General features: G+C 45.9%; 2 protein-coding genes across 3 annotated transcripts in view; one reads left to right on the top strand and one right to left on the bottom strand.

Annotated features, from left to right (window-relative positions):
- Positions 1–16137, top strand: LOC113427301 (meckelin-like). 2 transcript variants are annotated; one of them, XM_026689772.2, is made up of 24 exons: positions 1–344; positions 1530–1603; positions 1693–1758; positions 2175–2275; positions 2517–2595; positions 2856–2933; positions 3214–3279; positions 3714–3858; positions 4652–4769; positions 5494–5584; positions 5786–5842; positions 6567–6665; positions 6877–6975; positions 7215–7313; positions 8346–8439; positions 9156–9280; positions 9748–9888; positions 10573–10653; positions 11317–11433; positions 12320–12436; positions 13715–13810; positions 14507–14609; positions 14847–14989; positions 15475–16137. In XM_026689772.2, exons 1-24 carry the CDS (start codon positions 140–142, stop codon positions 15553–15555), a joined length of 2475 nt encoding a protein of 824 aa, XP_026545557.2. In that variant the 5' UTR covers positions 1–139; the 3' UTR covers positions 15556–16137. The 2 variants fall into 2 exon arrangements, with proteins under 2 accessions (XP_026545557.2, XP_087827514.1); XM_087971388.1 differs by having other exon boundaries at positions 38–344; positions 15807–15850.
- CIBAR2 (CBY1 interacting BAR domain containing 2) overlaps positions 16129–17016 on the bottom strand; it is a 15949-nt gene continuing 15061 nt past the window's right edge. Inside the window, exon 9 of the mRNA XM_026689773.2 lies at positions 16129–16402. Coding sequence (XP_026545558.1) covers positions 16274–16402 — 129 coding nt within the window. The 3' untranslated portion in view covers positions 16129–16273. The remainder of the gene's footprint in view (positions 16403–17016) is intronic.

The following is a 17016-nucleotide window of genomic DNA, read 5'->3' on the forward strand; positions in this document are numbered from 1 at the left end:
TGGTTACTACGGATACACCTGGATCGACAAAAAAGCCAGTCCTCTGCCTTGGGTAGGCTCCTCCTGTTCTTCTTGCCCCACAGAGGATCAATCTGTGGGGAGTGGAGTGCCCCAACCCCCACTGCAAGCTCCTTCCAAAATGCCAATGTGGAACCACTCCGTCCTCCTCCTCCTCCTCCTGCTGCTGCTGCTTCTTAATCCACTGCAGGGCTCCTCTGTGCTGGGTCTAAGGAATGAGCGTGCTACCACCAGCCTTCCTGAAAAATGTGCGGCCGACAAATTCTTCAGTCTTGAGACTGGCCAGTGCAGCGCCTGTGCCCCAGAGCTGATCCGGAGTCCTGAGGGTGAGTGGGGGAATAGACGGAGGGCTGGGACGGGGAAAGGGGGAGTAGACGTCCAGCAGCAACATTGCAATTTAGCAAGTATCTGGCGCAGGGGTCCCCAAACTTGGCAACTTTAAGACGTGTGGACTTCAACTCCCAGAGTTCTCCAGCCAGCAGAGCAATTAGTCCACAAGTCTTAAAGTTGACCAGGTTGGAAACAGCCTTGGTCTAGCCTAAAGGGAACCAGGTTGTGGGAGGTGAATGCCTAGGGCAGAGGTCTCCAAACTTGGCAACTTTTAAGACGTGTGGACTTCAACTCCTAGAGTTCTCCAGCCAGCAGTTTGGAGATCTCTGATCTGGGGGAAGGAATTGGCCCTTGGAAAAATTCCACCCACTTCCCTTTTGCGAAGAAGCTGCAGGAATGAGAGGCCTTAATGAGTGATTAGCCGCTGTGTTTACGGCTAGCAAAATGCCAGCTCTGCAGAAAGGAGCGCATTGGTGCATCCTGCGGGTGCCCTTGGGGCCGTGCAGTGAGCATGAAATTATGTGCCACGGCTAATTGCAGAACATGGGAGGGGGAAGCTTTTGATTTGTGGCAGGATCCTGCTGCAATCTCCTCCTTGCCTGCCTCCCTTTTCCCGTTACTTTGCCTATGTAAAAAAACATTCACTCCATAATAAGAGACGCATTTAGCTGTTCTGGGGGTGAAGCCTTAAAGGGTTTTTCTATATCTTCTGCAAGGGTACAAGTAGTTCTTGTTTAGCCATAAGAATTGGGAACGGCAATGCCATCGCTACGTCAAGTGGTCATAATCCTGATTCCCCCACTTGGAGTGCTAACCCTGCTACTGGGATAATTCACATGAAGGGAACTGATGTTTGCATTTGCATTCATTGGAGAGAAAGGAGAGTTTTACATGAGAGTAAGCAGGCACACAGGAGGAATACCCATTGGAAGAATGCCCTGGGCCTGGCAGCTGCTGCATTACAGATGTGTAATTACAGTGGTGTTTTTCATCCAACTTGAAGATGTGAGGACTTCAACTCCCGGAATTCCTGATTTCTTTCAAATGCTAGTTTCACCTACTCACAGCAGAATTGGCTGCCAATTTATCCATCAATGTTTTGAGTGAACTCCTGAGACCTCTACGGTGAGCAAGTAGCTTGACTCAGAAGCCCTGTCTTGACTCAGTTTCCCTCTTCGTAGGCTTGAGTTGTGTTTGCAAGCCCGGATCGAAAGAGTCAAGCGGAGAACCCCATCGTCTTTCATGCCCTGGCTGTGTAAGAGCTTATCTTTTTGGCTCTTTCTTGGGGATGCAGGCAGAAGCATTAAAAAAATCAACATGATCTTTCTCTCCCCTTATCTACAGAGCAGCGTTCCCACTGGCACCCTCTGGGAATCTGAGTTTCTTGACTGGAGCTTCCTAGCTTGTGAGGTGGGTGGATTTCTGCTGCCTCTCCTTGCTACAACCAAGAAGGGATTTGATGGCCTTGAATTAATCTTTTTATTTATGAATAATTTCCCCATAAATCAAAAAAGGAAAGAAAAAAATGCAAGGAAAAAAACCAATAAATATAGGAATGGCTTCTAACCTTCTCTTTACAGGTCAGCTTGCAGTTGTGGTATGCAAACCCTGTTAGATAGCTTCATGTGACAATATGCAATCCCCTTGCCAACTGTTTTCTTTTTTTAAATGGTTGCAACCTTGATGTGGGGCCCGGGGCCCAGCATGGGGAAGCTAGTAACTTATGAAAGGGTTTAATTTTACGAAGAGTCACACCAAAGTGGTCTGAAGTCCACCCATTCTACCTGCTGCCCAGGCCTCAGGTATCTTTCTTTTATTCTCCTTAGAACCCCTGCAATGCAACGGCTTGTCAAATGCTCACCAACATGGTCATCCTCAGAGCTTTTTCTTTGCAAACCAGACCTTACGACCTTTACACCAAGGCCAAGTAAGTAACTCCAGCTCTGGTTTTCCAGCTCCTGTAATGGCATCTCAGGGAGGAGTTGGTGTCCTACGCATCATGCGAATGACACCAAGGAGGTATCTCTGGTGCAACGGCTTTGTGAGGTTTCTCTGGCTTGCAAGCTGACCCTTGTCTCTTCAGAAGGTCCACTGGGCTTTGTGGGAGCTTTCTTTCCTGCAGGAGCACCTGCCATCTTCTGCAAAGCAGGAATATGTTTTCTTTTCAGGAGCCAAGACCTTCCAAAGCTTTGGTATGGTAGCAACACCAGGCCTTTTCCTTCTGTGGCTTTTGGGAAGCATTCAAAGGCAAGTTGAGGCAGATCCAAAAAAAGCCTGTGCATGTGTCCTGTTCCCACCCCCCTCAAATATTTCTCAACAATGGCCACTTTGGGATGGGTGGACTTCAACTCCCAGAATTCCCAAGCCAGCCCCTAAAGCTGTGGCTGTTTCAACCGAATAGACACGTTAGCAAAGCGGAGTAGACCTTTGGACTAATTGGATGAGCCAGGAGAACTTCTTAAAATGCCTGACCTAGTGACCACTGAATTTGTTTTTCTTTTCTGCAGATGGACTTCAAGGTCATTCAGTACGATGCCCAGGGAAAGTTCCTGGGTTGGCAGGATGTAAAAGGAGGAACACTTCAGGTAAATGAATTACTTTCATCTTTAAATGTGGTCCGCTTCTTACAATACCGGATGAACACATAGACTAAGATTATTTCCTTCCTTCCTTCCTGCCATTTCTTTTTCTAATCTCCTTTCCTCTGATCTTTCTTTCTTCCTTCCTTCCTTCCTTCCATCTATCCATCCATTTCTTTTTCTATTCTTCTTTCCTCTGATCTTCCTCCCTCCCTCCCTCCCTCCCACAAATTCATTTAAAATACTTAAAAATGGTTGTCTCCTCTTTTCTGTTTGCTCCATTTAGCTCTGTCCAAACAGCCAGAAGACCCTGGATGCTGCTTTCACCATGGGAACCACTTACCGACAGTCTGTAAGTGATGCCTCTCCTTCAGCTTAAGCTTTGGAATTGGTCCTTGATGGATGGGATCTTACTTTGGAGTTTTGAAGGCAGCATTGGGATCTAGGCAGACAGGTTACCCCTCGGACTGAAAATCCCTTGATTTATTCTTGTAGAGCCTTTTCCAGTTGGGTGGCCTTCAGAGATACGGGTCCAACTAGTTAGCCCAGCAGGTCTGAAGGACACCAACTGTTTCCATGGGACAAGTCAAGTCCTATGTTTTCAATGGGAACCATCTCCAAGTGATAGACTGCAACCTATTGTGAATCTGGGGGCTTCCTTATCAACGATTAACTAAATATGCCAGTCTCAGATGTGTCACAGTCAGAGGTGGGATTTGCTGGTTCTCTTAAATGGGCCCAGCAAAGACAATGGCATGGAATCCACCTGGTCTCCACTGTTTTTAGTGTGCCCTTGAAGTCACTGCCCTGCTGCAAAGGACTCCAGAACCCATCTTCTATGAGATGTTTTTGCAGTTTGAAGATGAAAAGGGGAACACCCAACTCTGGCCAGTTCCTATAAGCAATCCCGCAATAGTAACCAACAATCGAGGTAAAGCAACCCTTGGGAGTTTTTTGGGTTTAGATCAAAGGCATCGTCTTCAAATTGTCATTAAAACCTACATTATTTGCTGGGACCCCCTTTCCCCCCCCATTTCTGGGAACTTGGCTTCCTTCATTAATTTCTTCTTTCCCTTTTCCTCTTCTACGAAGGCTGTAAAGTTTCCCTTTTCAAACCCAGCCTTTTCCCACAACCTGTAGAAATGCAGGTGCAGCAGTGGTGGGATTCAATTTTTTTACTACTGGTTCTGTGGGTGTGGCTTGCTGGGCGTGGTGTGGCTTGTTGGGCGTGGCTTGTTAGGCGTGGCAGGGGAAGGTTACTGCAAAATCCTCATTCCCTCCCCACCCCACTAACCTGCTTTCCAGCTCCGTTCTCCTATGCAGGGCAACCAAAGAAGACCCAGCCAATGATCAGCTGGGACTCAATGGGAGGCAGAGAATAGATGGGGCCGGAGCCAGTCAGAGGTGGGATTTGCTGGTTCTCTGAACTACTGCAAATTCCCGCTACCGGTTCTCTAGAACCGGTCAGAACCTGCTGAATTCACCACCTCTGAGGCGCAGATGTGTTTGCAACAAGCTTTTTGTCCACAAGTGCCGTGTCTGAATGTGCCCTGGAGGTTCACTGGTTCAGATTGGAGTTTCAAAATAGCTTGACCCCTTCTGACCTTACCGATATTAAACAGCTTCTCCGAAGCCGTTCTGTTCAGCTTTGTACGTTGTGTTGAAAGAACAGCTCTGGAACCTTTGCTAGTATCTTTCTCCCGCCATCTTGTTTTGATGTTTAGCGCCCCCATTGAATCAAGCGCTCAGGAGGTTCTTCCTGGTCGATGGACTGTCGGACAGGAAAGGGAATTTGTCAAATGCTCCATCATCTGTTACCTTGGCAAAGGAATTGCTTCTCAGGTAAAAAAAAAAATAGCACTTTCCAAGGCCTGATTAAGGGTGGGGGTTGCCTAGGGCAGGTAGAATATCGCCCACCACATTTTTAGAAAGGACGTTGAGAAAGAGGAAAATATCCAGAGAAAAACCATCAAGATGGAAGGAAAATCTGAGGAGGAACAATTAAAGTGTTGCCTAAGTTTACCCTGGAGAAGAGAAGATGGCAGAGAGGCTGATGGCCATCTTCAAGCATCTGAAGGACTTTTGTGGGGAAGACAAGCTCAAATTGTTCCAGAAGACTCAAAGCAATGACTCAAGCAATGACTCAAATCACAAGGAAGCAGATTTTGATTGGATGTAGGGAAGTGTTTCCTAAAAGTATGAACTGGTGGTGGACTCTCCTTTACTAGAAGTAGTAAAGAGAGGCTGGAGGCCACTTCTTGTGAATAGAAATGACAAAAAGAAAAAAAAGAAAAAAAAGGGAGGAAGAACACGCGCCTAGTTGGTTAGGTGATCCTGTCCTTATTCTAATTTTCTCTCAGCTATCCCTTTGCATGGCAGTGAATACAAATGTCCATGGCATCTACCTAGTAGACATGTCCTTTTGCTGGTACCCCATATACGACTGTCTCAGGAGCTGCCCAGAAGCTTAGGTGGCACTGCTCACCTTAACGACTTTCTCCTCCAGTTCTTCTTCAGCCCCCCTTCCCTCAAAACCAATCACCATTCTTCTTCCTGGCTTTTGCAGTGTCCACCTACCAACCACTGCTCCTGGAGAAGACCCACCTTTCTTCTTGACCATCAGATACGCAACACGCCGCATCCCAGGGATTGCCCAGGTGAGTCTGTGTGGTGGGAACGGCCGCCGGCTTTATGTTCTGCACATCCAGAAGCAGAGGTGGGCCTGATTCCCATTTCATGTTGGGGTGTGCATGGATTTCTTACTTCCCTTCACCCTCAGTTTCCAGCTTTCGCTGCTCTTCAGCTTTGTGGACATCTCACTGTGTAGATATACCTGCTGTTGTTGCTTGGTTTTGCAGGTGTCATTTTCAGTCTCCTACAATCAGAGTCCTGGATCAGCCCAGCTAGCAACTGATGTGAGTAAGCCCAGTGCAAGATTTTTGGACTGTCTGTTGAACATTTAACCATTTTGGGGGGTTGATTTTCCTGCACGGACAGATGGTGGAAAGAAAATAAAAGCTACAACCAGTTGAGGTTTAGAGCAAGGGTCTTCAAGCTTGGCAAGTTTAAGACTTGTGGACTTCAACTCCCAGAATTCCTGAGCTAACATGGCTGGAGGAGGAATTATGGGAGTTGAAGTCCACAAGTCTTAAAGCTGTCAAGTTTGAAGACCCCTGGTCTAGAAGGTAGACACCTTCCTAACGCTAAAACTGCTAGTCCTTAAGGTTCTGCAAGTATCTTCATTACAATAGGTCATGGTCTGTGAAGAGCACTTCTTCTTCTCACTAAGGGAATGGCCCCATCTCCTTAGAAAAACAGCTCCACCAGGAAGATGCTTTCACCCACATCACGGTTCCCTCACCCTGCAGGCTTTCTAGAAAGGTCCTTGAATTCCTCTAGAATCCTGGAATTCTTGGTGAGGCTGTGTTTTTTGTGGAATGCTGGGAGCTGAAGTCCACACATCTGGAAGACCTCTAGCTTGAAGAAGGGCAATCGAGCTATTTATACTCTTTTAATCCGCTTGTTCCCAAAAGATGCTTCTGGAAGTTTATGGGATAGTCTTACAGATCCAAAATAACTGTGGAAAGCTGCTTAATTTATCCATCTGCTGGGAATGACACTCACATCGTCTCTGCCCAGATCTCCTTTGGGGTCCTGGGATTTCTTGCTGTCCTCTATGCTTTGATGGAAACTAGCAGTTGGGCCCGGCGATCTCGTCTGCAGAACATCGATTTCATGGTAAGAATGAAATTCGCCTTTTGATCTTGAACGTCTGGAAAATGGGCTGCCTCTGAGAATTTGCGGCTTCACTGGGGACACCAGATGTTTTTGCTTAGACTTTTGCCAGATATTAAGAAAGAAACAAGTGTTGCAAAATTGCTTTTTCTTCACGCCGGCCCTCCCTGGGTTCTGATTTTTGTTCCCGTTAATTTTTTTATTTTATTTTCAGACCATATTGAAATTCTTTGCTTGCTTGGTTGGATCTCTGGCAAATGTCTTTTTCATGGTCACTTTGGGAATTAGCATTTACTGGCTGATCGCTTTCAAGGTAAGTAAGGATCCATGGCGGTGTGTGAGCAGGTGTGTCTCCATCCAGTGTTTCATTGGTTTATTTTTAATTACTTTTGAGTGAATATTGCATTTATGGCGTTGGTTGATTGGGGCTTCCTTCTTGAAGAGGAAGAAGATTCTGCCAACAACAAGAATCATAATAATAAGGTTTGTGCTGAGGGCTATAGAACCTCACAAGCAGAAGGATCTCGTGTGTTTTGTCTTTTTTTCCTACAGGGTCAGCAGTTTTCTACAATGGCAATTACACTCCCAGCTGCTGGTAGTCAAGCAGAAACCAACTTTATCATCTATGCGTTGTGTGCTCTGACTCTGAAAGTAAGAGGTTGGAAAGAGCTTGTGTGAAAGACCTGGGGTCTTTGGGACATTATGGCTTGGAAAATTTTCATTCGCTAGAGCAGCGGTCCTCAACCGTGGCAAGCTTAAGACCTATGAACTTCAATTCCCAGAATTCAACTCCCATGGCCAGCTGGGGGGTATTCTGGGAGTTGAAGTCCACACATCTTAAGCTTGCCAAGGTTGGAAAACACTAGCCCAGAGTGCTTTTAAAGCTGGCTTGATTGAACTTCCCCACAAGAAAATTGGAGAGGACAACATGGTGACTTTTGTCATGCAAATCTATAATTCAGGATGGCTCCAAGCAGCCTTCATATTCAGGTCAAAACTGAGTTGATTTTTTATCTTTTCCACCAAGCCATTTTATAGCATGTTGTCTGGAACTGCGGTAGCCTGAGAATTGATTAATACATTGAAAAAAAATCCCAACGATTTTACAAGGTGAAAAAAATAGCATCTCATACTAGAAAACCCCTTCCATCACGGCTTAATTCTTTGTGGCACTATTGATTTTATTTGACCTTCTTAACTTCTGCCAAGTCCAGCTTAATTCTTGAGGGCTGCGTGGCAGTTGTGTCATGTTGTTTTCTTGGCAACAGTTGAAAGTAATCAACTATTGTCCTCTTCAAGGACAGAATCCTCTGCTACCTGTTGCCAGGATGGCTCATCCGTCATGCCCATAATCTGTCCCAAGGGGAAAAGGTTTAGTGCTCAAAAAAAAGCCCCAGGCCCTTGTGCAAATTCCCATTGGTTTAGTCTTAGGCACTTGAGTTGAACATGAGCTCTGCTCCTCTTTGGAAGATACTAAGGGTGTAGGATTTGCAAATACCTGTAGGAGAGGTCATGTTCTTAAGATATGATGGGGAATTCTAGGCGTTGAAGTCCATAAGTCTTGAGGGGGCCAAGGTTGGCAAGCCCTGCCTTAGATGATCAAAAGACCAAATGTGGAATAGAAGAAGAATTTATAGCTCCTTACCCCAGAGATAAAATTCCCTGTGGATGTTTTTGTTCCAGAGCCTCGATCTCTTACATCTTCTGATCACCCAGCTAGCAATCTCCATCTTCCTGATAGACTGGGAGAAGCCGAAGGAAAAACCAGCAACGAAAGGTTATCCTTTATCACTGCTTTGGTTATATCATGTTCATTGCATGCATGGTCCAAAAAGAGCCTCATCTTGTTTTTCTCCTTTTGTTATTTTGTGTTGTGGACAAATCTCCAGCAGAAAGAGCTGTTCGTGTTACATCACATAACTGTTGGTTATGATATCACTCATGTAATTAGCTACACTACTAGATCACCCCCAGGGCTGCTAGGAAACCAGCAGATGAGAAAGGAGTGGAGTTCAGGTTGAGAAGATCAGTGATATCCTACTGCAAGGCTCTTCAAACTTGCCAAGTTTAAGACTTGTGGACTTCCAACTCCCAGAATTCCTGAGCTAACATGACTGGAGGAGGAATTATGGGAGTTGAAGTCCACAAGTCTTAAAGCTGTCAAGTTTGAAGACCCCTGTCCTACTGGATTGGATCCTCGGTCATCTGTTCTTCCAGTGGCCAACCAATTGCCCACTGAAGCCCTATATAGCCATGGATCCCCAGGACTTCCAACAATTGCCCCAACCCTTTCTGGAAGCCAACCAAGCTGCACTGAATAATTTGCTGTTGGAGAGGCAGATGAGTGTACAGCAAAAACTCCAGAGGTCTCCAGAGTGCCAAGCTCTGCAATTGGTCAAAAACTCCTGAGCGGTGCATGCAGAGCCCTCCAATAAAGCTCATTGTGTCTGTTTGCTTGCCTGTTCCCTCCTTCTCCACCCCACCCTGTTCCAGGAGGTCCAGCCTCATCAGTGAGTGCCTGGAGGACTTTTCTGATCGCTAATGAGTGGAATGAAATCCAGACACACCGGAAGGTGCATCCTTCACTTCAGCTCTTTGCTGTTTTGTTGCTTTTGGAGGTCAGTGCAAGACACAGGCAGGCCAACTATGATGTGCTCTGCTGGTTACTCCCTGCAGCCCTGAGAAAGATTCTGCATGCCTTCAAACATCCTCCTGGTCTGGAGAGTTAGCTCAGTGAGACACAGCAGGAGAGAAACTTGGGGTCTTGTCTTGATGGCAGAAGCTCCTTGTTCTCCCTGTTCTGTTCTGGTGGTTTTTCTTCTCCATCCCCTTAGGAAAAACCTGGAGGGACCAAATCAACAGCCAATTTCTCCTTCATGTCCTTGTCCAATCCCCTTGGGAAGCCTCCTAAAATCCTGGTTTCCTCTCCTAGCCCAACGTTTTCAGCACAAACTGTATAGCTGTGGACCAATCATCTCATGTTAGGGTTAAGGATGAGAATCCTTACCCAGAGTCAGCCGGTGAGCCATAGGTGAAGAGAAGGTATCTCCACATGGGGATGACATTGGCTTCTTTTCATCCCCAGGTGGTGGGATTCAAAAACCTCGCATCAAGAGACCTGAACGTCAGTCTGCAGCCTGAGCCAAATACCTACCAAGCTCCCTGGAGCCCAATTCTTCGTTTTGGGGTTGCTGCTTCTGTTTGGCTGGTGGTGGCCATTGTGCAGGTTCTCCTCCTCTTCTCTTCTCTTCTCTTCTCTTCTCTTCTCTTCTCTTCTCTTCTCTTCTCTTCTCTTCTCTTCTCTTCTCTTCTCTTCTCTTCTCTTCCCTTCCCTTCCCTTCCCTTCCCTTCCCTTCCCTTCCCTTCCCTTCCCTTCCCTTCCCTTCCCTGTCATCTTCTCCTACTCTCCTCTCCTCTCCTCCCCTCTACCATACCTTACCCTACCCTACTCTCCTTGAGGTTGAACAAATATAATATTTCCAAATCATCCTGTTGCAGAGAAAAAGTGCTCCATTCCATGTAAAATGATGTCTCCCCTCTTAGAAGTCTTCCCTAACATGAGAAATTTGTGAAGAAAGCTTTTTATATCTTCACAAGAAAATAAATAGCACCTAGGATGAAGAATGGATGATAAATGATGGCCTAATCGTGCCCAAGAGTTGGAAATGTTGAGAAAAAAATGGGTCTCACTCTGCTTTCCTAAATTTTGTCTATTATTTGTTTCTTGGTTCCCCTTTCATGCAACATTTTCATGATGCAAAAGATATTCTTAGGTGGTATTTTAACATGAATTGACTTATTCCAATTGATTGGAGGAAGCCAGCTAAGATTTTTACAAGAAGGATCTCTGAATTCTTGCGGGAAGTTGACATGTCTTGCCATTCCTCAAGTGTTCTTGGTTCTGTTCCAGATATTGGTGTCCGTTGGGTTATATCAACGTTTTGTGGAGGACAAGATTCATCAGTTCATTGACCTTTGTTCCTTGAGCAACGTGAGTCACACCAAAGTCAACACCTCAGGTCAGATTGTGTGTTTCCCAACTTGGCCAATGCCAGATGTGGAGATTCCCATTGCTGACAAATCCTGAGAGCAGAAGTGCACACACATCTGGAAGAGAATATCTGAGGGAGAAACTAGATCCTGGGTTTTTTCTTTTCTGCGCTTCTCTTACCCATTCCTTCCTTTAGAGCTACCTACTTTCCCACCTTTTAAGGTCAGATCTCAGCTCAGACAAAGACATTGAAACTTGCTTGTACATTTCCAAGAAAAGCGGGCGGTGATAATGTAGTGCAACTATTAATAATGCCGTGATAATGAGGACATGGGGAATTCTAGCTGAAAAAGTCTCTTCATAATTGGGGGCGCCACCCCCCATATATGCTGAGTGAGGCTAATTTGCCCTTCAGGATGTCTTAATTTGTGATTTTTACGTGGCCGAATGTTCATTAGGAAATTCTTTCATTTTTAAAGCCCTGATTTGTGTCTGCTTTTAATTGCTTACCTGAGGGATTCTGGTGCAAGTTTTAAGGCTTTGCTCTGAGCCATTTAAAAAAAAAACACACTTACATTGCTTTCTAGGCTGGCTTTTAAAAGGTGGAGTTTGGAAGTGCCCTTGTTCTCCCGTAAAAGGGACCTTTCCTTGTCATCCCTGCAGGTGTCCGTGTTCATCTTGACACACAGATGCTACGGATTCTACATTCATGGGAGAAGCATCCACGGACATGCAGAAGTGAGCTTGGACACAATGCTGTCTTATCTCAGGAAGGAAGAGGTAACCCTGGGTCATTGGTTTTTCATCATGTGGCTCGGAGGCTGCTCTTTCTAGCAGTCCCTTGCAGGATCATTGCCTTGGGCCCTTCTCAAGGTGAATGTGGCTGGAGGTTCCCTGCAGGTTGGTCCTTCAAGTGAAGGTCTTCTTCTCCTTGTGCCTTCTTTTTACCTCCTACTGATAGGAAGGATTCATTTGTGGTCCAACCCCATGGAAGGTGTGCAAGGAGAACACCCAACCTATTAACATTCTTGCTTTGATTTCTCCTCAATGCTGCTTCTGAACCTCAGAGCCATCGTAACAAAAAGCCGCTGGTTGACCTCCATGAATTTATCTCGCTCTTTCAAAGTAACGGAATGGAGGCTTCTTGGTAGCCATCTGGATGTAGCCGAGAATTGGGAAGAGGAACCGTTCTCTTCCCTGAAACACCAACTCCAGGGGCGCCTTGTTCTCAGCCAACTGTGTGGATTCCAGAAATCATCTGGGCGAATTCTCCTCTTTCCTCCTGCTCCAATCTCCCTTATGAGTCATAACTTTCACTTACACGAACGCAAGATGCAGAATAACAGATTTAAATCAGAGGAACGCTGATGTGGGATAAATATTAGGAAACAAAATTCTTGATGTTAAAAGCAGATGAACACTAGAACAAAAACCCAAGAGGGATGGTGAGTTTCATTTCAGCGAGTGGGTCCAAAACAAAGGCTAAACGGCCAGTTCTTGTGGAGACTTTAATCCGGATTCCTTCACCGAGAAAAAACATTCCAACTTAAAGAGTCCCATAATTTAAACCTGCAAAATTGAAGCGAGGTCTAGGGAACTGGTAAGCATAGGAATCTCTCGTGTGTTTCCACTGGAACTTTCCCCTTCCTGTTGGTTTTCTTCCCAGGACAACCTTTGCCCCCTGAGGGGCTTGGAGCCCAATTCCGAGGTGCAGACCTTCGAGGTGCTTCTCACTGACCGGACTCGGATGTTCTACGACAGAATCCTCCTCTCGTTGATGGAGGTAGCAGACCTTGCAATATTTCCTTCTTAATTGCCTTTTCGAGAAACGCTGCACAAGCATCCTTAAGAATGATTTACCTGTCCTTCATAGCAGAGGGACTCGGTGATCCATCTCATCAAGGCCCATTTCCTTATCGGCCACCCTCCAGAGATGACGGGGCAGATATTCCATTCAGCCCAAAGGCTGAGACATTCCCAGTGAACCTCATTGGAGTGCACGAAATCTGCCTCGAAGCTCAAACATTTTTCTCCTTGGCTGCTAATCTGCGAGGGGAAGCTGTGGAGGCAACTAATGAAACATCGAATTGCAGTTTTGTGACATCATTTGGTGTCATGCATGTACATAAGAGTCAGACATTGTGATGCAATGACACACATTTTTGTCACAGCTCATGCTGGTGAACTCATAATCCTTTTAGCTGTGCTAAAAGGACCCTTTCCACGTTAGCTTAGAAGCGAACCCCCATGCCATATGAATTGGAAGCTGCTTCTTTGTAATCCTTCCGATTAAATAGGAAACAAAATTTTGTTGTAAAAGCAGTTCTGATGCACTCCTGGGGAGGAGTGGGGCTAATTAATTAGCAATCGATTATTATCGTGCAGGTGAGGGGGCAGCTATTCGGAAACAGAAGGAAGCTTCTACCGAAAGGCTCAGTAGCTCTGAAACGCCTCCATTCACCCTCCTTCAATAGAGGGGGCTGTTGAAAGTTCGAGCTACGAAAAGATCTTGAGGTTACTAAGAAAAACGACAGAGTGGCAAAAACCTTGTGCATGGTTTTTTGTCAAGGGTGATCAGAGAGAAAAATAGCAATTCCCATCTAAACATAGAACCATTTAATACTGGATTGATTGTGCCAAGGGGTTTTGTGCTCTACGAGGACCTCTTGAAGTATTGGGTAGCAGACCATGGAAACAGATGCTCCTATAAATCTATCTAGCTCTTGGGTGCCACAAAAACGTGTTCTTTTTTTTTATTTTTATTTTTATATTTTTTTAGAAATGAACCTTGGTTGAACTTTCTGGGTTTAGCTCCTTCAAGGAACAGCGGCTGAGCGTAGCCAACCTTTTTTCTCACTTTCTTCTTCACTTTCTAATTGAAAACTCCCCCTGGGGCTGGAGATGAGTTCTCAAATGCAGGCAGGTGAAAATCGAACTGACACTTCTCCCGCCCCGAAGGGAAGATCCGAGGAAAATAAATCAATTTTTCCACCACCTTTTCACCTGTGCCTACCAAGGGGCAGGCTTGAACTTTTAAAGTCCATGAATATTCTCCTTATAGCACCAGAGAGGACTCCATAGTCGCCCTGATCTTCACGAGCAGAGGATGAAGGGCTACCATGCGCTGAATTGGTTCCTGGTCTGCTTCTTGGAACATGTGAGTCTTCAGCTACATTTCGCTAAACTCCTTCCAGGGGTGGTGATTTATTCACTCTGTCGTCCCCTTGAGTTGAGCAGCTGGAAAAGAGCTCTAAATATGGTTTGAGGAGGACATTGGGTCTACGTCAGTAGAGGCCGAACATGGTCAAGGGGCTTCTTAGGTGTGTCAGAGACATTGCGTGATCTTCCACTTGGAATTTTACTTTATTATCCATTCTCTTTTCACCAAAACTGTATTCTTTTCTAAAATGTATTCGAGTTCATTTTATTAGATTAATGGTGTATGTTCAAGTTATCATAGCCACCCACTCCAGAAGAATCAAACTTTTTTTGGAAACATTTTTAGGGGAAGAAGAAAAGATGAAAAAGAAGAATACTGATTTTTTTTAAAAAAGACAAAATAATTGACAGAGTCACCCTCAGTCAGTTGCAAAAGGCAGCTTGACTTGGAACCTGTGGGAAGACCTTTAATCCTGTCCAACAACCATATCTGCCAATTCCAGATCCTTGGGAAGGACTCGGTGGGTGGACAAAACTGCCAAATCCAGCCTAAACACCTGGCTGACCGTGCAATGAAGCATAATGTAGCAGCTCTTAGGATGTCTACTCTAAATAAGATGTCCCCTCTGCAGACTCGTTTTCCTTTTCATCGATCCTTTCTCTAACCCTTTCTCATTCTCTCCCTGTCCTGTAGAGGTATAACGATATGGACTACGTAGTGAAGGATAAGTTTTTCTCGGAGAGGATCATGGACTTGGACTTTCAGGAGCAGGGAGACATATCAGTTCTCTATAACGGTACCCATCGTGCTATGGGGATCTAGTTTTAAGACAGAGGCCTCCAAATTTGGCAACTTTAAAACTTGTGGACTTCAACTCCCAGAAGTTGAAGTCCACAATTCTTAAAGTTGGCTAGTTTGGGGACCCTGCTTTAAGGGCTCGCTCACACAATTTTGGCAGTAGATGAGGTTGAACCCTTGGAATTATCCTGCATGATGGTCTGAGCTTGAAGGCTCTGGCGACTTTCTCCTTCAGATGATGGTGCGTTGTTCAGTCGGACGCTCTTCTATGGCCACGAGACGCTGCTCCTTCTCTTTGAAACCCTCCTATTCTGCGCTGTGGATTTGGGGACACAGGATTTCGTGCTCTCGACCATTGTTACCTTTGCCGTGCAGAAGGTAAAATTTCTAGGTGGAGAGGAAATAGTAGAAAAATGCCATTTCCCTTCCTTTTCTTAAAACCAGGCATGACGTAGCATGAAGAAGATAAGGTTTTGCACACACACCCCCAAAAAAGTTGTTTTTGATTCATCAGAAGATCGGCTGCCAGGCCACGTGTGAGTCTTTAACGCAAGTCCTGGGAGCATTAAAGGCAGGAGTAAGATGTGAGGTTGAATCAGGCAACCTGCCTCGAAATGTTATGTGTGAATTGAGGAAGCTGTGAGATGATTTTGTGTCCAGTCGGCATACATCTCAGCTCACCGTGCATGCTGACCCAGAGCCATCAACACCGGCTTGATGGTGGTGGCACTCAGGAAAGAGGGCCAGTGGTCTAGCGAGGCAGCTCTCGCTGAGTTAATTTGCTTTTTCTTGGCCATTTTGGAGAGGGGGAAGACAAGGGTCAGCTGTGCCGAGGACAAACGGAGGCCCGTCTTGTGTTTCAGCTTGTGCAAATACTGCGCGACGCACTCGGGAGGCGAAATCTAGCGGAGAAGACCTTGGTGGATAAGCAGTTCCTGATTTAAGACTCGCCACCGAGTCCTTCCATGCGGGAAGAGGAGATTCTTCTGGCCAGGTTGCAGATGCGCTTGCAAAGAATCCCACCCTAGGAAGTTTCCTCTTTTAGGGAAGAAATGTCTCAATCGTTTCTGTTTCCAGGATTCTCACTCAAAGCATGTGCAAGAGGAAGGATGTGGGGGGAGTATTTTCCTAGGGGGGTACAAAGACCTGATGCCTCTGCTTGGAAGTTTGGATGGCCACGTGCTTCTCTTTGTAGGCTCAGCACATTCCCAGTAAAATTACAGAGAATCTTTGATTTACCGTTTGTTTCATAATTTGTTCCAAGTTATAACAGCACTAAAAACAACGATTTATGACTTTGACGACTGAACTGCTGCTATGCTGGCTGGGGAATTCTGGGAGTTGAAGTTCACAAGTCTTAAAGCCACCAACTTTGGAGAGACACCCCCCCCCCCGCTCTTCAGTGGACTAGCAACTTGCCTCTTGCAAACCCCGATCTGATGTGTATGAAAACCGGCTTTTGAAAGGGTGGCCTGCGTGGACATCTTTTCCCAAACGAAAATAAAAGGATGTCCTTGATAACAAAGGCTTTTATTGTGATGTCCGATTTGGGGGTGTGGAGCAGGGAGCGGGTACCGAGCGGGAGGAAAACCTAAGGGGCAAAGAAAGTTGGCCGAGGAACAAAATAAAAAAAGGTCTAAATATCACGAACGGAGAAATTCGTCAGGGGGTCCTGCTGGCCACCCGCCAGATCTGGGGGTGCTTAGCGGTGCTGGTTTCTCGCATCTGCTCTTCTTCAGATTCTTCTTCCGTCTCCACCAATGTCAGTTTCTGGAGCGTGCTAGGGACACTCTAGAGAGGAACCAAGAAAACCAGGGTTACATTTATGGGAGCACAACAAGCCACGATTGCTGTCATGGTCAGTGCCAAGGCTGTGTTTTGACTCGGGGAGGGTCAATTCCTCCCCCCACCCACCCCCGAAACACCCCCTCTTATGGGCACCCCACATTGGTCAACAGCTCTTTTGGGCATCCCCCTCACTCCAGGAAGTCAGATTCCCCACCTGCAGTACAGGTAATCCTCGATTTACGACCACAATTCAGTCCAAAATGTATGTCACTAAGTGAGACATTTCTTAAGTGAGTTTTGCCCCGTTTGACAACCTTTATATCCACCACTGTTAAGTGAAATCATTGTAGTTGTTAAGTGAGTAAACGGGGTTGTTGAGTGAATCTGGCTTGCCCGTCGATTTTGCTGGTCCGAAGGTCGCAAAAGGGGATCACATGGGACGCTGCAACCGTCATAAATATGAGACAGTTGCCGAGCGTCTGGATTTTCTTCACGTAACCACGGGGGAAGCAACAGTCGTAAGCGTGAAACATGGCCATTAGTCTCCTTTTTTTCAGCGCCATTGTAACTTTGAACGGTCATTAAATGAGGACTACCTGTACTTGCCTGCTTGACTT

Source organism: Notechis scutatus, chromosome 9 (genome assembly GCF_049901735.1).
Source record: "Notechis scutatus isolate UNSWTSFEM ecotype Mainland chromosome 9, rNotScu1.2, whole genome shotgun sequence".
Lineage (NCBI taxonomy): Eukaryota > Metazoa > Chordata > Lepidosauria > Squamata > Elapidae > Notechis > Notechis scutatus.

Coding starts and splice junctions, on each gene's coding strand:
- LOC113427301 (XM_026689772.2), top strand. CDS start 140: ATGCCAATGTGGAACCACTCCGTCCTCCTCCTCCTCCTCCTGCTGCTG. Junction 2,596..2,855: donor CTTTTGGGAAGCATTCAAAG/GCAAGTTGAGGC, acceptor TCTTTTCTGCAG/ATGGACTTCAAGGTCATTCA. Junction 5,843..6,566: donor CAGCCCAGCTAGCAACTGAT/GTGAGTAAGCCC, acceptor GTCTCTGCCCAG/ATCTCCTTTGGGGTCCTGGG.